The sequence below is a fragment of the Leguminivora glycinivorella genome, chromosome 18, assembly GCF_023078275.1.
Source record: "Leguminivora glycinivorella isolate SPB_JAAS2020 chromosome 18, LegGlyc_1.1, whole genome shotgun sequence".
NCBI lineage: Eukaryota > Metazoa > Arthropoda > Insecta > Lepidoptera > Tortricidae > Leguminivora > Leguminivora glycinivorella.
The window spans coordinates 18143266-18166777 of NC_062988.1; the positions used below are offsets into that span (position 1 = coordinate 18143266).

At 38.0% G+C, this 23512-nt stretch overlaps 1 protein-coding gene across 2 annotated transcripts in view; it reads right to left on the bottom strand.

The window, feature by feature from the left end:
• LOC125235727 overlaps positions 1-23512 on the bottom strand; it is a 107138-nt gene that overhangs the window by 24223 nt on the left and 59403 nt on the right. For both annotated transcript variants that reach the window (XM_048142301.1, XM_048142299.1), the window contains exons 4-5: positions 10103-10236; positions 45-215 (exon numbers count right to left, since the gene is read on the bottom strand). In XM_048142301.1, coding sequence (XP_047998258.1) covers positions 45-215; positions 10103-10236 — 305 coding nt within the window. The remainder of the gene's footprint in view (positions 1-44; positions 216-10102; positions 10237-23512) is intronic.

Consider the following 23512-nt stretch of genomic DNA (forward strand, 5'->3'; position numbering starts at 1 on the left):
AGCTCCGAGTAATAAATCGGGTGCACTGTCGTATTTGACCTTACCTGTCTAACCCTCTTTTTAGAGGCCGACACCCTGAAGAGGCCAATGGTCCTGAGGCCGTGCCGCCGCAGGTGCGCCAGGCAGGCCGAAACGAGGCCGGGAACTCTCGGCCCCCCGCACCCCGCCTCTTCGAGGCCCGACCAGCCCCATTCGCCGGAGTCACAGGATTCACTCTGGAATTGGAAGATTTATAGTGAATTTATTGAAACCAAGAGTAAAATCTTATGTATAATTTGACAGTTGCTCATAATAACACAAGGAGTGATGATGATGCTGATGATGATCATGATGATAATGATGATGAATGAGCGTATTTGACGATAAACGGTGGTTCATCGTATGAACATAAGAGAGCCAACATTTTTCATTTTACATGTTACATGACTAAGTAGTATAAAGCGAGGTTTAATACTCACAAATAAATTCTCTCAAAGAAAATGAGCTAATAGTTGTGTGATTCAGGCAGACCAACAAATCCCCGTCCCAGACTAGCGAAAATGAAATCCGCGAAGATATTAATAAACCAACAGATGTCAGACATACACTTCAGCTGATTTGTAGGTAAACAACTGAAAAAATCATTATCTGCTATAAATCTTTCTTGCTGGATATAATTTTGGATATGATCATAAAATCGAAGAGGATTCAAGGTTAGCTTCTCCAGACATTATGAAAGAAGAGGATAGGAAGAGAGCTATTAATATATTTAAAAACACCTTCTTGATGGGCTTTATATTTTACTGACATAAATAATAACGAATTTTTAAGTGAATAGGAAGTTGAATCAAAATCATCTCATTAATAGTCATCAACCAAAATTTTGCAACCGAATTCGTGCCATTTTCTTCTTCTTCCCATTAGTTATTTTAAGCAGAATGAACAAAAAATAAGAAATAAAGAAAAAAAGAATACATCCATTGGTAAGATATATTAAGCCGCATTGTGAATTAGAGGTCATTTTTTACCTGGAAATTGGAGCATTACTCAAACCAAAAGGCATACAATCAAACTCAAACTGACCTCCAAAGACACGTTTCAACACAAAGTTCACGGACGAACTCAGGAATGGGCGTTTAAAACATGCAGTTATTTTCGTCCGAATAGATATCGGGATAGGCGTAGTGTGAGACGCGTCATACGATAATTTTATCGCGGCCTTAATGAAAGCGGTGGAAGGCCGGGCAGGTAACCGGACACGCTGACGCCAGGCAAACGTCATTGGATTGGTATTAGGGACCCTTGGGGATTGGGACAGCCCCCTTGACAAAGTATTTGTTTATGATAAGTATCCTAACCGAATGCTGGTAGTAGGTATGATCTTTTTAATTTTTTTAGAAATAAAAAATTTAATGTCTGCTCTATGCTCTATTGCACAAAAGTACCACGTATGAAAAAGGTGTTATAGTGTTTTGTATTGAAAGTTACAGGCTCGTAGTTGGGACACGATGCTACTTAGATAAAAGGTAGTATTATACTCGTAGTATGATTTGAAGAGCTTATGTAGAACAAAGCACCAAACCAGTTAGAAGTATGACAATGCAACTATTTTTATGGGAAACAGGTAAATAATTTGACTACAGTCTCACCCGATGGAAAGTGCCGATGCAGTCTAGTTTGAAGCATATTTACCAAAAAAAAATCTACTCACTCTTGTGTGACGTGGAGTGAAAGATATAGGTAAATAGGGCTCATTAATAAATAACATATTTATTCAGTAACAAACGTTGCAAATAGGTTCAAAACTCGGGACATTTCCCGTAGTTTCTCAAGGGCTATTGAATCTAGTCGTTTGAAACTAATAGTGAAGCGAATCAACGCCCTCACAACACACCTTGATTTATATTATGCCGATCCTCTTCCCACCCACGCTATATTACATACGCAAGAGCAGGAGCGAAGCATTGACGTCGTATGTTACCTCGAGCACTATGTCATAATCGCATCGGGTTTATCGCTTGTTTTTTGGGAGCACGTGAATTTGATCACGTATGCTTTTATAAACATTTTGATTCTGGACCACCTGGGAGACTGGATTTATGGAATGTTCTCGAAGTCTGATTGTTACAGTATTTTTAGCTGTGAAAAAAATGTCTATAGCCGCACCGTATGGGCACATGTTTGTATGGGGACCAAGCGAGTTTCATTTTGCTGTGCTACCTGTCTGTGATAGAAAATATGTTCCTGATCATTGGTTGTTCAATTTTTTTGAGCTGTTTGAACGAGGATTTTTTTACACTTCGCGATCCACCTGTAAAAATTGACGCGCATGGACTGTCAGTAGCGAAGGTCCACCTTGACGCTAGATCAGAGTTCAGGCATGCTAAGTAGAATAATTTGCTCGGTATAGTATTCACATGAAATCTGTGGTTAAAACTCAAAAGTTGTTACGATTTTCCATTTAGGTATGTTATATTATAATATGTTATGTTAAATTAGATAAGGTACCTATATAATAACATAAAAGAACGAAGAGGTCTAGGAAGACCCAGGTAAATTTTTTTGACCAGTTCTAGGAGAAGGTCGGTGTCATGTCGTATCAAGAACTAAAGAGAAAAGCGGAGATTAGGAAAATATGACGCATACTCCACCGATAAGAGCTACTACTAAATAACAAGAAGAATAATCCTTAATTCCTACTAATAAATCATTAATGTGAAAGTTAGATCTCACATTTCAGTCTTAAAAAAATCAACTCAAACAAGCGGTCACTGATCCGTGTAAATCACAAACCGCATGACGGATCGACTAGACGAGTCGGTAGACGTGACGTCATCGATCTGTGCATGACAGCTCGCTTCCAGGTCTAGACTGTATTGATAGTTTAATGACTCCGGCTGATTCTGACTAACGATTTTATTGTGGATGCGACCGAATAGATAAATTATAGCAATCTAACCAGCGGGCGTAGCCCACTAGCATGATAACCTTTACTTGCGTGCCTATCACAATATTTCGTGCGAAAAGGATGCCCTGATGTAATAAGCTCTATGGCGTAAGCGTGCTTGCTCGTTGTACTTTTATCACCTGCCTATCAAATAGAAGTACTGATAGGTGATATAATGATGACACCAGGCAGGCAAACATGGTCGCGCGATAAATGATAAAATATCAGGCCGTCCCTATCGCACTATTTGTAAGTTCGATAGGGACGGCCTGATTTATCATTTATCGCGCGACCATGCTTGCTTGTACGAATAACCTACAAAGTGTAACCGCACTTTTATCACCTGCCTATCAAGTTCTAACAAGAATGAAATTCGCAACTATGGGAACAAATCAAATTATTTTTAACAAATATTTTGATTTGTGTCAAGCCTCGCTCGTGGCGAGGTGGCCTAGGGGCTCATGGCGTTAGCCCGGATTACTAAAGACGCCGGTTCGAATCCGGCCTTCACCACTGGTGGTGCTCGTCATTTTTTCTTTAATATATGACATCTTATTTCGATTTTTAAGAATGAAATTGTGATACGATGCTGACACCACAGAGCTCCAAATTACCCCACGGGAAAAACTTTGCGCGTCAGTCAAATGACGATATTAGATTATCAAATCGTCACTGCTTTGAAAAAATGTCGTATCTGACGCCTCAAAGTTAAAACGCAGTAAGTCTATATGTATTCCATACATACTTACCACAATTTTCTTTCATTGACAGATGAAGATACAAGTTTTTTTAAAAGTAGTGACGAAATATTGCGGCGAGCGCAGCGTTCGGCGGAGCGTGGAGCCAGGCGGGCTTGCGAGCGTGCAGTTGCACCCTATACAGCGTCGACTCAGGTGCCGTAGCCGGCATTTCTGTGACGCGAAACGCAAACGAAACGCGGCGAAAGCTAGTCTGGCTCTGTCGGGCCAATACGCAAGAGCGTTAGAGATAGATATCTACGAGCGTTTCGTTACGTGAGCGTTTGTGCCATGGACTCTTGTTTGCGTTAATTGTTTGACATGCACGCACGCCCCGCCTAATATGAGCGTGCACTCATGCCGAAGGGATCATCAACTCATGGAGGAAACGGTTGTCTATTGTTTGCCCGACAGTCATTTAACATAATATTCATATGCCCGAATCTAACTTGCCTGAATTTCATTTGCCCGAATGATTTGTTTACCATAAAAATTGTATGACATACTGGTTGTTTATTCGAACATTACCTTCCATAATCGTACAATGCCATACTATTTGTTAGCCATATTATTAAGTGCAATAATATGGTTTAATATAATATTCAAACGCCATAAGCAGTTATTGCCATATTAATTGTTGCCCATATTATTACCTAACCTACTTTCTGATAACAGTTTAATTTTCCAGGGGGTCACAGTTCTAACCTAACCTAACCTACTTTTCAAGCAGTTTCATTTTCCAGGGGTCACAGTTCTAACCTAACCTAACCTACTTTCTGATAGCAGTTTCATTTTCCAGGAGGTCGCAGTTCTAACCTAACCTAACCTACTTTCTGATAGCATTTTTATTTTCCAGGGGGTTACAGTTCTAACCTAACCTAACCTACTTTTCAAGCAGCAACGTTTCATTTTCCAGGGGGTCACAGTTCTAACCTAACCTAACCTACTTTCTGATAGCAGTTTCATTTTCCAGGGGGTCGCAGTTCTAACCTAACCTAACCTACTCTGATAGCATTTTTATTTTCCAGGGGGTTACAGTTCTAACCTAACCTAACCTACTTTTCAAGCAGTTTCATTTTCCAGGGGGTCACAGTTCTAACCTAACCTAACCTACTTTCTGATAGCAGTTTAATTTTCCAGGGGGTCACAGTTCTAACCTAACCTACTTTCTGATAGCATTTTTATTTTCCAGGGGGTCACAGTTCTAACCTAACCTAACCTACTTTTTGATAGCAGATTCATTCTCTAGTACTTCTAGTAGTGTCGTCTCTGTGATAATTACGCATTTCGATGATTCTGTCAAATCAAATTATGGAAATTGACTTTTCTGGTCGCTAATTTGGATGACAAATGATGGTATGGAATGTGGTTATTACTGATTTCGATGATTCTGACAAATGACATTATGGAAACTGACTTCATGGGAAACAAAGTTTCTGGCACTTGATTAATATAGTAAACAATGATTATGGCATAAGATGTAATGAGAAACAATATTATGATTGTTGAATAGGGTGGCAAATAAAATTATGGCAAATGAAATTCTGGCAAATGGGGGTATCCCGGAGGAAACATCAAATTATGAAAGTCGAATCGGCCTCCGTTTGTTGATTCGCACGTTTAATGCTCCGGGATGATTGAAGTCTAGTTGATTGCGTTCGGAATGTATTCTGTGTTCAGTGGCAGTGACGTCGGTCCTAAATGCATATGAAGAGTCTCGTTCATCACTCCCATCTTCGCGCGTCTAATATTTAGAGGTTGATCTTAAATACAGAGTGTTTAAATTTGCAATTATGATTATGTAGGTACTTTTACTTTGGGATAAAATCCGATGTCGCAAAAAGAAAATTACTCAACCTTAAAACAGCCAAAATGTATTAAGAGATTTTTTTATAATTTCGGAATTTTTTTTTGCAATTTCGGGGTTTGTCCCATACTAAAAGATGCTAAGGTATGATCTAGATATATTGACCCCGTAAAGGTGTTATATAATACCTACTAACTTTGTATCTTATAATAATAACATCCTAGGTATATTATAAGAATAACAATAATTATCATCAAAACTTCGTTCGATTCGTGATTTGATACATTTACGGTCACAAAATAAGTATCCACATCCATAACACAAGTCTTCTTGAGCTTACCGTGGGATTCGGTCAATCTATGTAAGAATGTCCTATAATATTTATTTTATTTATTTCCATACATTTTCTCCTACCTCTTTTTTTTTTTATTACGTCGATGACAAACAAGCATACGGTCCGCCTGATGGAAAGCGGTCACCGTAACCGATGGACGCCTGCAACTCAAAGAGTGTCACATGCGCGTTGCCACCCCATTAGAAACTTGTATATTCCCTTTTGCTGTGTTAAGTACATAGCAAAAAGGAGTGTACAAGTTCCAAGAAGGGTTCGGAGGAGACCTCCGCTGACAGTACTTAAAATATTAAGGTAATGTATTCTAATACTAGCTTGTCATATATCATGAGTAAGCGTACCGAAATGTCTTCGTTAACGAGAACTAAACGCAAAGTACCCGCTTTGCGCTCTAGGCCAGCAATGTTACCGCTTAGGTCTCAATTGTAGCCGCTTAGTGCCGGCCGATAAATAATAATGTGCAGTAAAGTGGACGAGCCAACATATTAATGGGTACACCGGTCAATGGAGACGTGGTGTATCTTCACAGTTCCTGAAACTTTGTTCATGAAATGAACAATTTTATTTATTTATTTATTATTTATTAATGCACAGGCAGCTTAAAGCTGATACGTGCACGTCAATGTCCTGATGCACTTGTGTTTTGTCCATTCAATAAATATTTGTCGAGTCTGTTTTTAAAAGAGTTCACTGTAGGTGCACTGATTACGGTTTCGGGCAAACTGTTCCACACTCTCACTACGCGGTTAGATAAGAAGTGACGTCTAGGGTAAAATAGGTAGGGATAGGAGGGATAGGTAGGGGTAGGGGTAAATTTGCTGCATTTCCCTCAGGATTAGTGGAGCATGTGAAATGCATACCATGTAAAAAGAAGCTACAAACAGCGCCACTTTTGCTTTAAATGGCGGCCTCAATATAGAAAGGAGCGGAAAGATCTTGTGCAGGCCATATGCACCTATAGGGTGTCTTCTTAGGACAAGCAAGAACATCCTCTGGTGGCAAAATAAATAGCACGCTTTCATTTTCTTGACATTTCATTGAATTTCATTGAATTGACAGTTGTCGATTGTCAGTCTGTAGGTATGGGCCTGAAACAATCATTAAAAATATAGGTGTGAGCCGCCCCTGGTTTTGCCATGAAAGACGGACAAACAAACAGACACACATACTTCCCATTTATTTGATTTGCACCTACCATTGCATGGAGACGTAGTGAGAACTTGCGACATCCATACTCCATACTAATATTATAAATGGGGAAGTGTGTGTGTCTATTTGTTTGTCCGTCTTTCACTGCAAAACGGAGCAACAAATCGACGTGATTTTTTAAGTGAAGATAGTTGAAGGAATGGAGAGTGACATAGACTACTTTTTATCTCTTTTTAAAAGAGAACTTTCTCTTTTGAAGAGAGAGACTTGCGTGCAAATATTTTTCTAAGAAGGATATTTGGGTCACTCTGTATAATATGTGTCACATAAATATAAATGCCCAAAATACACGTCCTCTTTGACTAGACTACAACCTTTCAGTTTCCGGACATTTTCCACAAATTGTCACATAGAAATAGCGGTGCATTTTCACGTGCATACCGGTCTCTTGCTCTAGAACATTCCTCGCGTAGGAGGGTTATAAATGTGCGAGACACAGTGCTTTAGTACATCATTAATACCTGAACAACTGTTAGCTGACAAAAATCATTTTGTCCCCCTTGAAATCTTCGTTTAGTGAAATCTTGGATTAGGTTTCTTTTTTATTTATTTTATGTTAATTCTTCCAATATTCAATATTTCCATTATTTTTTTTCTTTCGTATGTTTTTTTTACGACTGCACCTGCATAGTCCTCGAGTCGTTGGCGCCTCAAGACGCCTACAACTCAAGGAGTGTCACGTGCGAGTTGCCAACCCGCTAGAAACTTGTACCATGTAGTGTTTAGTAAATTTTTAGCCTATAGATTTTTGCATTTCTTTTTTTTTGTATTTGCCTGTTTTTTTTTTGAAATATTATTTTATGTTTGAATACTATTATTTAATAATACACTGTGCAAGTGTGATGCATGATATTATAATAGAAACACATTCCAATAAACAGGTACAATGGTACCAATAAAATGTAGTGGTAGTGATCTGGTGGTTCAAAAATGGTTCGAATGTAGGTTGAAAGACCTTTTGACTAATCATTTATGGGGGGCATGCATGAGTTACACGGGGACTCGGGGAGCAAGGGACCCCGATTTTATAGGCGCAAAGTGTAAATGTCAGGGCCAAAGTTAGGTCAAGTTAAAAGGGCACTTAAGTATCTATATGTGGACAAAATAATACGAGTAAAGGCGGGAATGTAGATAGGTTGAGCATACTAGAAATCGATATTTGTCATCAATATCATGCCTACAGCTGTTACAATAATATCCATAACTCCTTATTGAATATTTTCAACCATCTTACCGCACTTATCATTTATCAACGCAACACGACAAGCCCTTGCTGACGTGTCGCGCGCGTCACACGACATTTGTCATTGATTATTGCCCAATAGGAACTCAGATTAACAATTTATTATCCACTTAAAATGCCTAGCTTGTAGACTACTGTCCAACCACTTCATCGAATATTCTCAACTATCTTGCAGTATTTATCATTTATCACCGCGACACGACAAGCCCTTGCTGACGTGTCGCGCGCGTCACACGACATTTGTCATTGGTTATTGCCCAATAGGAACGCAAATAACTTGTGCGTGCGACTGCGTGGCGGATTAGCGGTTCAACCACACTGATGCAAGGGTATTTATTTGTTGATGATGATATTGCCATTGCCAGTTTGGTTAAGAACACTCGAGACAGTCCTCAGCTAGAGTGGCTAGAATCGAGCGATGTTACAAGTCGGTATCACTCACGGTTAATACCAGACGCACAATTCTACACGGCATTTAGTGAAACGAAAAGAGGGGGTAGCCTACAATTTGGCCATGGGACCTTCTGTGCAAAAAATGAAATAGGTACTTAGTTTATTTTCGCTTGCCGTTCGTCGAAACAAAGTCGAAGTTAAGCTAAGTTCTGTATTATAATAGATGGGTAGTTAAATTATTGTATTTTTTTATCGGAATATGATGGAGCCTAAATTAAATCCATTTTCTGATTTATTTTGTAGATATATCACTAAACAATTGTCGTGAAATTAAACACACCCAAAAATAAACCATGATATGTCTCTCGACATTATCATAGCTCGGGAATGCAGACAGACCGCCCATAAAAATGTTTGATAACATCACAAGACATCCAGAAATAGAAAAAATGCTATCAATAGACGACTTTGACGAATTAAAATGATATCAATCGGTATATGCATGCTATTTTCTGATCTTACCTCGTCTAGCTACGAGACCATTTAACCAAGATCCTTATATATGTGTTATTTTAAGTTTTATTTAAGGTGCATGAGGTCTAATTGTGTTGGTCGTGTATATGTGAGTACGGTTTGGCATTAGCTTGCGGCAAAAATAGTCCGTGCGTTTGCAGCCAAGACACGTAACTGTGACGCGAAAGCACCTGGACCTGTCTTGCATTGCATTGCACATACCGAATGTTTTCACTAATTCGGGTTTATAAATTAAATTAAAATAAAGAGGTAATAATATATCTCATAAATCGGTCTACCTTCGCAGTAAATTCAATACGCTTGTATAACAACTTCGTGGTATAAGAGTGAGCGTATGAGCCCTAGAATAGTTTTTCGAATTCAAAGAACATCGTCCCCCTTTTCAAGGGCACCTAAGGAAGCTAGCGATGCCCTGGAGCTACCATGTTGCTGTCTCAGCAGCGTCTACTACTCTTGACACATGTTGTTTCAAGAACCCAAAATGTGTTCTACTTTAGGTTACATGAATTGGAGCGTCCGATAACCATCTTTTCCGAATTGACTTTATGAATATATATTTATTTATTTAAACCTTATTGCACAAAAATACACAAAAATGTACAAATGGCGGACTTAATGCCAAAAGGAATTTAATTGTGGACTTACATCGTCCACCTTTTCAAGGGCGCCTAAGGAAGCTAGCGAAGCCCTGGAGCCGTCATGTTGCTGTATCAGCAGCGCCCGCTCAGATTCCACGCATTGCGCTAAAGACACACTACTCATAGACTTTATATTTGATAGCTCTTGACAAATGTTGTTCTAAGCACCCAAAGTGCCTTCTGCTTTAGGTGATATATGGAGCCTGGTGCATCCGATAACCATCTTTTCTGATTAGACTTTATGAATTTAACTTTGCACTTACATCGTCCCCCTTTTCGAGGGCTCCTATGGAAGCTAGCGAGGCCCTGGAGCCCCCATGCTGCTGTCTCCGCAACGCTCTTTCAGCTTCCACGCATTGCGCTAGAGACACGCCGAACACGCTGCCCGTTGACGACTCTGTGGAAGAGATATTATTCATTAGTTAGTGCTTTTTCAAAATGTTTTATTAGGGTACCCCCCTACATGTAAAGTGGGGGCTGATATTTTTTTCATTCCAACCCCAACGTGTGATATATTGTTGGATAGGTATTAAAAATGAATAAGGGTTTGCTAAGATCGTTTTTTGATAATATTAATATTTTCGGAAATAATCGCTCCTAAAGGAAAAAAAAAGTGCGTCCCCCCCCTCTAACTTTTGAACCATATGTTTAAAAAATATGAAAAAAATCACAAAAGAAGAACTTTATAAATACTTTCTAGGAAAATTGTTTTGAACTCGATAGGTTCAGTGGTTTTTGAGAAAAATACGGAAAACTACGGAACCCTACACTGAGCGTGGCCCGACACGCTCTTGGCCGGTTTTTTCATTCTTTTTTTGACTAAACTGTACCTAACAATTTTTGGCCGAAATGTATCAAGTCCAGACAATTCCGAGACGGTGAATACTTGCGGTTCTGCTGTTCAGAATAAAAACAGTTAAGGAATTTTTCACCCCACTTCTTATTTTGAATGCATCATGCAGGCTATTTATGTCACCTGCAATGGCAACAATCACTTACGGGGTGAAAATATACGTATAAAGTTCATACTGAGCAACTGAACTGATACTGTGGAACGGACCCTGATCATATGTATTAAAATGTAAAATATTAATATTAGCGCCATCTAGCCGAGCGTCCCCCAAAGGTGTAATGCCATCTAGGCCACCGTACCTTTTTCTATATGATTCTGCGGTACGTTTTTTTCTTAGACTGTAGCTGTCTATACGGTACGGATATGTCTTTGGTGTTACGGGTGACCTATAAATTCACCACCTAAATGAATACAGCGGACGTAGCACACTAGTTGGATAATCTTTATCGCCTCTCTGTGTCCCTATTGCACTTATAAAATGTCCTGATATTATATTTATTTTGCCTTATATATATTCTTGAACAGTTTATGTGCAGATAAACAACACAATAGTCTACTAAACCAATATCATTTTATTAAAACGATAAGTTCTTCATTGTCACCTAGCTGCAATTCTCCGACCTTCAGAACGATGAGTTAGTTATTCCCTGGATGGGTTCCAAGGCCCGCGAATTAGCGGGAGACACTAAATTTCGCGACACGCTACTAAACGATTGCTATTTTACGATTAATGTGGGATGCGCCAGACTATAATTCCTGTTTTTTGTGGTTGTGAGCTAGCATTGTTAATCTACGTATGTATTGGTCATGTTTTTGGAGAGAAGTTTATTTTTAATCAACATAATACTATTTTTATTAATTAGTACCATTTTACAAACGATTTTTTTTTACTTTACTTTCAGGTTTGAACCTCCATCTGATGTTTGACTACCACCAGAATAATGAGAGTATTTTTTAGCGAATTTAAAATTATTGGTTCCTTAGTAAAAGTTGCCTAAATTTTTGCAGACACTCGCGAAAAAACTTTTTTCTCCCTCACTGTCACTCACTCACTCAATTACCGTGTGTGTGTTTGTCTGCTCACAGTCTTTACAATGAGTTTTTTAATTCTAAAATTTCAACAAAGTGTGCCGGCATTGGCCATCAATCGCGTAATATTAGCAACAGGCGATATTGTACGGGCGGCGGTATTTTGTAAATACTGCCGCGAGAGCCGAGACACCGGGTAAACAGTGCAGTTATTCATAAATATAGCCGTCTTTTTGAACCAAAGACCATTATAATTTTAACTATATAGATTGACCAGCTTTTGGGGAAGTGGGGGGGTGAGAAAGGGACACTTTAGTCTGTGCCACTTTTCATCCCTTCAACTATCTCCGTTTTGCCATGAAAGTCGGACAAACAAACAGACACACATACTTCCCATTTATTTGATTTGCACCTACCATTGCATGGAAACGTATTGAGAACATGCGACATCCATACCACTATCCATATCCTGATACATGATACATGATATCCGTACACCTTCACGGTAAAACGGAGCGACGAATGGTCGTGATTTTTGAAGTGGAAATACTTGAAGGGATGGAGAGTGACATAGGCTACTTTTTGTCTCTTTCTAACGCGAGCGAAGCCGCGGGTAAAAGCTAGTATTATATACAGTTTCTCCCTGGCTCTCTAGACAAGCGTGCAATCATTGACGCTATGTAACGTTTTCCCGTTTTCTCTCTCTATCACTCCTCTATATTGGCGATATAGAATGCAGGTTCGGTTGGCTAGAGGGCCAGCTGATTGCACTTGTTTTGAATTTTGCTTTGGTTTCTCAATAGATGTACAAATATATTTGGGCACTTGGGCTCAATGATACCTACTGAATTCTCACAACTTACAGCACTAAGCGAAATTGCAGAGTGGAAGGATACTATACATATAGCCAGAAATAGGTACATGGACTCTTGCAAGAATGACGTCATGAAACAGAATCTTAGGACCTGTTTTTTTAGGACTGCCTTGAATATTTTAGTTGCTAAGGTGATTTCTGTTCTGAGTACGTTCTCACAGCCAAGACACTTTGCGAATAAGTGCAGAATGCAAGTTTATCGCCAAAAATACATGAGATCGTGCAAGTATGACGTCATGCGAAGAGTATGGAAATGCACATTACCGCGGATACTGAATAGATTTCCAAATGAATTGATAGACTCATTAGAAAGTCGAACCTGTAGCCAAGCTCGTTATAAACTGAAAAAACACTTATTAAAAACGAAAAAACTTAATAAAATAAATAACAATTCATATGTACCTAGACTCCTTAACTCAAATAATCTTTTCAATTTAAGATTAGCAGTTAAGTTCATAAATGCATGTACGTTTCTTAGAAAAAAACAGATAAAATTTTTTTTTTTTATTGAACGTGGGATCTTGAGAGCCGGTTGTTTTCTCTAGTCGCTAGGGTAATTTTAATAAATACTACACTTATATCACAGTATAATAAGGAATATAATCGTACAGTATGGCCACTCCCGCTCCCCGCTGAAAGAGCCGCTCACCCGCTCTCGGTTACCTCACTGTTATCGCCTGTCAAAAACGAGTCGACCCATCATAACTCACTCATATAAGCATGGTACGCGTTCACCTACACGAGCTTAAACTGTGTGCGTGGGTACGCGCCTCTTTCATATACATACTTGATCGCCATTGTCCGAGGTCACTGTAGAACTATGTCATAGTGACGTTATAAATCAAGTCGTAAGTAATCTCTTACTGCTTGTCATTTTGACATAGTTAGATGGTAGAGTGGCCTAGGGTTCCAATTGGTTGACTGTACTTATATGAAGAGTGTATTTTCAAGTAAATTTATTTTTCAAGTTAACTACTCATACTCAAGACACTTTGTAAATAAGTGCAAAGAGTGCAAGCTTATCGCCAGAAATACATGAGGTCGTGCAAGTTTCACGTCATAGAACGTGGGACCTTGGCTGCTAGATGTTTTGATTCTTCTGGTTGTTAAGACCGTTACCGTTGGTTGGTCATCGGTTATTGGTGGTTCCGTAGAAAAATGTTGAGTAAATAGGTATGACATGAGAGAACAAGTGTGGATGAGATATTTGTATAATAAAGTTGACAGCGTACTTCACCACAACATAATATAAGATTTATTGGGTTGGTAAGAAAGTAATGAGCGATCGATTGAATTCCACATAAAATTTTTGAGAGAGTTCTAGAATCTTCTATGGTCGAAAGTATATAAAGGGCGAGTCGCACAGTTTCTCGTCAGTCATTCACTAGCTGTCGCCGAGCTAATTTAAGGAAGAAAATGGACGAATTAAAAGTGCATGTAAGGCATTGCTTACTATATGAATTTCAGTCTGGCCATTCAGCCGCCGAAGCAGTGCGTAATATATGTCAGCGTGTTGTTCCTGAAGTTGTGTCTGAGGCCACGGCGAAACGATGGTTCCAGCGGTTTCGTGGTGGCGACTTTTCATTATCAGATCAACCTAAGTCTGGTCGACCGGTGAAGATTGATGTAGCCAAATTAAAAACCTTAATTGAAGGAGATCCGAGGTTAACGAGTCGTACTCTTGCTACCGAGTTAGGCTGCTCTCATGTCACTATAGAAACACATTTACACGAGTTGGGAAAAAACTACAAATACAGTGTTTGGATACCGCACGAACTTGATAGAGATCAACTAAACCGCCGTGCCGATATCTGCATACAACTTCTGTCTTTTCGCCGCACATTCAACTGGTTGGACCATCTTATCACTGGAGATGAAAAATGGGTCTTATATATAAATCACACACGCAAACGTCAGTGGCTAGCTCCAATCGAAAAAGGAATAGAGGCACCAAAAACAGAGTCTCACCCGAAAAAAGTTATGCTGTCCGTTTGGTGGGATATTCATGGTATTATTCACTGGGAACTCCTACCAAGTGGAATGACTGTTACCGCATCAGTATACTGTAATCAGCTTGAAAATTTAAAACAAAAAATCTGTCAGAATCGTCCACAGCATGCTAAAGTTTTTTTCTTACACGACAATGCTCGCCCACACATTGCAAAAGTGACTCGGCTAAAGCTATTGGAGCTAGGTTGGAAAGTGATACCTCATCCACCGTACTCTCCAGACTTGGCACCTACGGATTACGCATTGTTCAGATCGCTAAGCAATGCCTTGAATGAAAAAAAGTTCGATGATCAAGCCCATCTACGAAAGTACATAGCTGAGTTTTTTGAATCTAAACCTAAGAACTTCTTCGCCGATGCTATTCATTCTTTACCAGAACGATGGAGACAAGTAGTAGGTAACGAAGGCCGTTATATTTTTGATAAATGATTAAAAGAATAAATTAAATAAAAATTACAATATTGGTTATGATTCGCTCATTACTTTCTTACCAACCCTATATTTTCGCAAATTAGAATAAGTTACTCGAAAATACAGTCAAGCAAATCTTGTCACTAAAGATAACGAGTAACATACAAAAAAAAAAAAAACATTCAGTCGAATTGAGAACCTCCTCCTTTTTTTGAAGTCGGTTAAAAACAAGCGGCAAATCTGAAAAATTGAGTTTCTAATGGGGTGGCGACGCGCATGTGACACTCGTTGAGTTGCTGGCGTCCATAGGTTACGGTGACCGCTTTCCATCAGGTGGACTGTATGCTCGTTTGCCACCGACGTGGTATAAAAAATAGCTAACCGACAAAGCGGGTACCTTCCTAAACTTTGACGTTTGGCGGAATCATAGACGAGCTATAACATTTAAAAATATTGAAATGTAGGGGTAATTTTCTATGAAATAAATTTTATCTTTATTTATCTTATAAAACGCCAAAAACGAATCAAAGATTAAGATATTAAACCTTAAGGTATTTAACCGTATAAGCTTGTCAGATAAGATAAAAATATGCAAGTTCCCATTTTACTACGTGCGATGCGCAAGCGCATACCTACTAATCTACTACTCTTTGCACTAGCCACCCGGATAAAGATAGTCCTCTAAAGGCCGTCTATTCGCACCCAGCTATTCCCGGCTGTTCGCAAATAGATACGAAAGGTTATAAACGTTTGTGCGTCCGTCTGTTCGATTTTATACGTAAATATACAGTAACATACATACGTAAATTCACACCTGTATTCCCAGGCAGAGCACATGAAACTGCTCAAGATTCAATGACACTTAGTGATTAAGGGTTGAAAAAACCGTGACCGTGTGGTGACGGGTTAAGAATTTCATCACGTTCTCCACCGTAGACCGCACCATCAGGTGTGATCGTGGTCAAACGTCTACCTGTTAAAAAACACTTCTTTTGTGGGTGTTGTAGAAGTCGACTGTGGGTAATGGGTTTCCTTGTGGCATAGGCGATGGGCTAGCAATTTAATGTCACTGAAATATGACGATGTCGATTTTAGAAATAACTTGAATTACTTGACTTAAATTACGACAAACATGTTACAACAAAAATGTGACAAAAATTAAGGAAAAAGTTAAATCATTTGTTTTTATTCCTATTTTGTTACCTACCAAGATTTATTTGACGGATTGAATTGATTTGCAAGTTGTATTTCGTCATTAAGGTTCTCTAGTAAGGTGCACGCAAATCTCGACTGGGGGGAATGTAACTAGTCCATTTTTTCCATGTTTTACAATGTTTGCGTTATTAAATAGAGTATCCACCGGTTATATATGGTAGGCGTGTTCAGCGGATTGTAGAACTCAACATCATAGTGTAATACTTGAAAAAAATGTATTAGATACAATTGTCCCCCAGTCGAGATTTGTCCCGCTGTACCTTATCTATATTTTTCCAAACTTTTTGCGTAGCTCAGGGCATCTATATTTTACGTTACAAGTACTTCTATGACGAATTTCTGTATTTTTTTTTTAGAATACTGCAACTTTTTCAAATAATTATATATTTATTTTTATATTTGTATTCAAAGAGATTCTGCTCTGTAAGCTGAGGCCCTACTAACTAGGCTAGAAGGTTATCCACAAATAAACACAATAGATTATAATAAAGGTGTCTCTCTGTTTGATTGTCACACGGTGCCATAAAACTTTAATTATATGACAGTGTCATAAAACTCTGATAATAATGCGACATTCGCTGACGATGACTCAACCTGATTTGCGAGAGGAAGATATTTGGATTTTCAATCTTGAAAAAAATATATTGTATTTTTTAAATGTATTGTAGTTATTGCTTAATTTATTAGGCTTTTTTATAAATAGTGAACAGATAACCGACTTAGTAGTAGTAGTAAAACACTTTAAGGGGTGATTTATGGTCGTATTATGTACCTACGTATTCTAAATTTTCTACAGTGAACAGCGATAAAGAATGCACATCGGTCTTTGGAAAGAGACAATTTACGTCACATCAGCAAGATACACGTCACATAAGAAAGAGACAACGCTCTACGAAGACGAAAAACCGATGTGCACACATTATCGACGGGTACTGTGCCTAAGACTATGGGTCTCATAGGCAAACCACTATTTATTTTAAGCTAAAAAATGGAAAATGTGTATAATTTATTCTCATAGACCTCTGAACCTGAAAAAAAAAAAGAAAACGCGAAAGATCCAAAAATGGCCGACTAGCCGACTAGTCGGCCGACTAATCGGCCACCCAAACGCCGACTAGTCGGTAGTCGGCCTAGTCGGCCAAATCACTAGTCGGTACATCCCTAGTAATTTGACCTTGAATAAAGTCAAATTAACTGCTTTAAAATTGATAAAAGTAGGTGAATCTAGTAATAAAGATGATTTATTATTGTACCAGAAAATAATACCTACAACACACAAGAAAAAGACTTATAAGGGAAACAATGTTCGAACTGTGGAGAAATAAAAAAACCCTTACCTATGTCAGTAAAAGCCCTTAATATATCTTAAAAATATAAAAATTATTGTGCTTTGCTAAAATCTTAAATATCAACTCCAGTCAAATTCTCATAATAACGTAAGTCATTATACGACGAATTATTATTTTTATATCTACTTGTTTATTTATAATTATAACAAATTAAGGAACTACAAAAAGCTAAGAGCTTTAACTAAGACGAGTTCATTTGAACAGCTCGTTCAACTTTCAGTCTGAATGGTAACAGATGACGTCACTCAGAAAGAAATAGCCCATAACGCATAAAGAATATCACGAAAATAAACAAATGAATGAGGTTAAATGATGTCATTAGATCTGTGATCTATTGTTTGAATTAATCACGACGTTTCGACGCCGTTTTAAATGTGGTTTGCTAATTGAAGAGGGCAGTTTCGTAATAGTTTGGCGGTGAAAGAAAATGGGAATGTTATAGATTAAATTAGATGCAGCGGGATCGTTTGTAGAGGCGCTTTAGTATACCTAATATACACTTACCCTATCGCTATCACACCAATACATCGGAAAGGGACAAACGAAGTTTATCGGCTTGATAACTTTAGAGAACGTTTATGAATAAGGGGGTTAGTAAATATATTAAAAAAAGAAATACTAGAATTGGTAAGGGCTCAATGTATTACTTCAATAAAAGTTTAATTATCATCTTTTTTTGTATTTATATAATAACTAGCTTTTGCCCTCGGCTTCGCTCGCGTTAAAGAGAGACATAAAGTAGCCTATGTCACTCTCTACCCCTTCAATTATCTCCACTTAAAAAATCACATCAATTCGTCGCTCCGTTTGGCCGTGAAAGACGGAAAAACAAACAGACACTCACACTTTCCTATTTATAATATTAGTATGGATAGTTATTTGTTTTACAAGGGGGCGAAGTTGTGGTTTAACCGCACGTGCCAATATTGATACCCGAGCAAGCGAAAGATTCCAATATTGAACCGCGAGCGTAGCGAGTGGTTCAAAAAGTGGAATCTTGAGCGCTGCGAGGGTTTCAAGGCACGAAAGTTAAACAAACGTTGCCACCGAGTGATACACAAAATTTTTCACCACACCAACACGATCAAAATACTGACTTTAAAACATCAAAGTAAATCACATCCATCAATCTAACTTATCATTCAAAATCATCATTTATTGGTAAATTCTATCAGTCAGCTTATGGCATCGAGTTAAAATTTGTGTGAAATTACTTTGCACTCTTGTGGATAAGATGCAATTTTGCTATCTGTTTTCGAATAGCAAAGTAGTAGTAGTAGTAATACACTTTATTGTACAAAAATAAGAAGACATAATAACAGGAAAAAAAAAGAACACACACATAATTTGTACAAATGCGAACTTATCCCATTAAGGGATTTCTTCCAGTTAACCTTAGAACAGTAAAGGAGAATTGGAGACGGTAGACTTTCCAAAGCTAAATCTATACCCGGAACCAAGACAGAGTTAAAGGGGACAGATTATAATTACGGAGGATGGCTAGAAGAACATCAACGTCCACGGTATTGAATGCACTGCTAAAATCTAGAAGAACCAAAGCCGTTAACTTTTTTCCCTCCATGTTGGACCGAATATCATCGGTAACCTTGACCAACGTCGAAACAGTGCTATGTCCGGGGCGAAAACCAGACTGTAACGGATTCAAAAGGTTAATGTAAACCCTTATCAGTTGGTGCGGTGAAAAATAACTTTATTTATTCGTAGTTATATATTTATTCCAAGCCCACAACCCTCCGTTTATTAGAAATTCTCATTCCCAACTTCATTAGGAGCATTAGTCTACATTTCTAATTTAAAAATATGTGGTATCGCTCGCAGACGTTTCTTCATGAAAAAATAAGAATTCCTAAATTTCCTTTGATTTAAATATGTAAGTACTTAATAGTAAACTCTAAACGAAATAATCTATTATTATGAATTATGTTGTTGAAATGGAATTAAATTTTAAATTATAGCTATATTTAGTATAGGTATAAGATAGTATTTTTATGTAAAATATTTTGCATGTCGTTTTGTGCGACTGAATACTGTACACTATCCTAATAAGAACACCTGTGTATTCTAGAAATAAGTATTCTTGCAAATAAACGATTTATCTTACCTAAGTCACCGTCGTATATGCGCCTCAATGCAATAAGTTTACAATAAGTTTTTGAATGTTTGAACCTACAATACTACGCACAATGTTAGTTGCACTCTCAACACATTTTCTTCCCTGTATTTACGATCAAGAATCAATTGAAACTGTTTAAAATTTAAATCATCTGTCACTGACATCGCGTTGGAAAACAAGAATATAAAACGAGAAAGGTCACCGAACGAATACGTAGCCTAATCCACAAACGCTCACGATAATATCTGTTTCGTAGCTATCTATCTCTATCGCTCTTGCGTATTAGCCCCACAGAGTCAAGACTGCATTTCTGTCGGCGTCAGGCGTCGAAAATTGGCATTCGGCTTCAATAGTAGTGCACTTTCTGTGTCCACGATACGCTGTAAAGGCCAGGCCTCGTAGCCGAATGGCATTACTGCGATGCGAAACGCCACCGAAACGCCGCAGAAATGTAGTCTGGCTCTGAGTATATATAAGGTAAGGCAATCTAGATAGATAGTTACGAAACAGATATTACCGTGAGCGTTTCGTGAGCGTTTCTGCATTCGGCTACGCACACTGTTCAGACTGGATGATCGATCGATTGAATCAGAAAAGAAATAAGCTGCAATAACAGTTTAATCACCATGTTTCAGATACATCATGAAGCATTGAAACTTTGAAAACAATAAAAAGCTAAACGCGTGATGTACATTGCGTCAGGGGGACGGTACGGGACGCTAGTGTGCGCAAAGCACCTTACCCTAAGGTACCATACTACATTAAAATTTTGCTGGATTTAATTTTTTTTAATTTCCCATACATTCGTACCAGCTAGAGTCCGAAATTGGTTATGAAATGAAATGAAATGAAATGAAATGAAATGAAATGAAATGAAATTGATTTACCTAATCCGATTGGTCAAAAATTATTCTCGTCTGGACTGGGCTTAAGAGAATTCTCTAAATAAAAGACAAAACAAGATATATCAATAATGAAATGAACAAGTTCCGTGGGCGCTTTTATGCGTTCGTAATCTGTAGTGGCGTTTATTTAATAAAATCCGCTTTCATCTATATAATGGTTACAGAAAGTATTGCGAATGTGTGACAAACGTTAAAAGAATAAAAGCTAAAGTAATCTTCAAGATTTTTTTGAAATGTGTGTAACTGTTTAGGTACCCTATGTGTAAAACGAAATCTTTACAATAGGCTACTGGAAAAGTTGGCACAATTAATGATCGTTTTCTATTAGAATTTGACTTAAGTTAAGAATATTGTCCTTTAGAGTCGTCGGCACAATTAATGATCGTTTTCTATTAATGAATTTGTTTGCGTTGCATGCGTTAAGAATCGCTTTCCATCAGGCGGACCGTAATATTTAAAAAAAAAAACAATATTTATAGGTTTGAGGTATTAAAAATAAAAGTGCATGATGACTACGTATTTTAGACTAAATATGATAATATATATTTATTTTTCATTTTGGACACTGAAAACTCTGTCGGCGTTCTAGTGACGTCAAAAGTGAAATAAAACTTACTAAAATCTCAATTCATGAAACAAATCTTTGGTAACAAAAAAGGAATAAAAAAAAACAAATCTAGCGTTTTCCTTAATTTTTGTACAAACTTTTCGGGAACTCCTGAGGTATGGTGGTTTTTAGAAGCGTTGTTTTATGCGGAAGGTGCGCAGGCGCATACAGTAAATGTATTGTACGTTTTTCTACCCTTGGATCACTTGCATTCAACGCAACTTGTACTCATATTCTTCTTTTCTTATGCGCACTGCCAAGGAGTGGAATTCCTTGCCGGCGGCTATATTTCCGAGCTCTTATAACCTGGCAACCTTCAAATCAAGAGTGAACAGGCATCTTCTGGGCGAGCTCACTCCATCGTTGGCCACGTCTTTGCCTTTGGCTAGTCTGTGGTCAAGAGTAAGCCCATTTATAATAATAAAAAAAAATATCGGATCGCAACATTGCCGCTAATGTGTTTGTAAACTCCTTACGTATTTCATCCTCTTCCGACCATCAGATCTTCACCAACCTTCATCGTAACGATCCGATAATTATTGCGTGACCCACGTATTTGAGGAAAAAGCTTTCTCCGGGATTTGGCTCCGTGTCAAACCAAACACTTCAACAAAAATACTAAAACACGGTAGAGTATTGCAAGGTCTTGCGAATATGTTGATACAAGGAAAACTCGTGTAACTTGGGATTCGGTTGCCGAGCGGACTCTGCTCTGCTTTACAGCGAGTTCACTTACTGTAAAGTTGTGGAATATGAGTTTAACTACCACACTGAGAGAAATTTGCATTGTGAATTTAACAAGTTCGACTTGTTGCGGTTTATCCGTTTGAATCAGCCAAACGTATGTTTAAAACAATATGTGTCAGGTTGTTTTTATAAAATCGACTTGTTGATTCAAATATATTGCCGATTCAAATGACAAGTAGCTTGTTGTTTGAACCAAAGAGCACGTAGGCGCTATTTTAACCAAAAAACTTGTTGAACGAACATGAAAACTGGTTGTATTTTCTCTCAGTGCATGGATGCTATAAACGAATATGAATATGTAATATGGGCGATGGGCTAACCGGTAACTGCAATAACAAATTTCGTTTTCTTTCAACCTCTTAATTGCTAAGAGTCATACAGAAACTTGAGCAGTCTCATGTGCTCGGCCTACCGCTTTTGGGAATACAGGCGTGAGTTTATGTATCACTTATGTGGTGTAAAGCGAAGGCATGATGCCCTGGGAAAATGTTTGTATACATAATGTTTATATTTAACCCTTAAAGCTTTCCTGTCACTTTTTTAGGATTCAATCGTATACAAAACATTTGTTGATGTACTTTATACACTTTTTAATCGGATTCATATCGTATACCCGAGAACGAGACAAGTGTTATCTTTACATTTAACCGAATGTCACACCCGTCATACTAACAGATGTTTACTATAACCCAGGTGTTAAAAATGAACACCTGGATTCACCACATCATCGCAAAAATCAACCTTAAGTATTGGAAAGAGAGTTCAGTATTCATTGCTAAGATATTAAGGATGGACCGTAAGCAAAAAGTCTTATGTCCCTTGGTACTCCCGACCATATCATTCTAAAATCAATCCTATGTTTGAAATTATAAAGTTTAGTTTCCGTTGGTAAGCTAAAGAACTGGCTGACGTCTTATCATAACCAAAAAAGCTTAAGTAACTATGGAAGTATTAGAGGAATATGACCTTTATCGCTAAAACGGGTGGCAAGTGTAATGTTTTCCTTTATAACTATAAATATTGCCGGCCCGATCGCCTATTTCAAGCAATTAAACAATGTTGCTCAAGGTCCGCCAAAAATAATGTTTTTGGGTTACCCAAACACAGGAATTGGACTCGTAAATCTTTGGAAGGACAAGGACAAGTGGTCGAAGTCTTTAGAGATTTGCAAGGAAGCGGTTAAGCAAGGTCGTTTGAGAAGACCATTACTTTTTTTATTATTAACTGGCCAGTGATTGACTTAGTCACACCTGATGGAAAGCGACGACAAGGCCGAAGTAGTAGCTCACTGGTTCAGTAATAACATTTGTGCAATACTTGTTAACTACCTACATATATGTACAGTTAGATGTGGAGAAGTGACATGCATAGAAAGTTTCACTTAGATGGGTTTAAACTGGAGTTTTTGAGCACAGGGAGAATTGAAAAAAGAGAGGGGAAGCCTTTGCAGTATGACACACAACCAGACTAACAAAGCAAGTAGAATAGTAACAAAAATATGCATGGTATATAATATTCATTCATATATGTATGTAAATG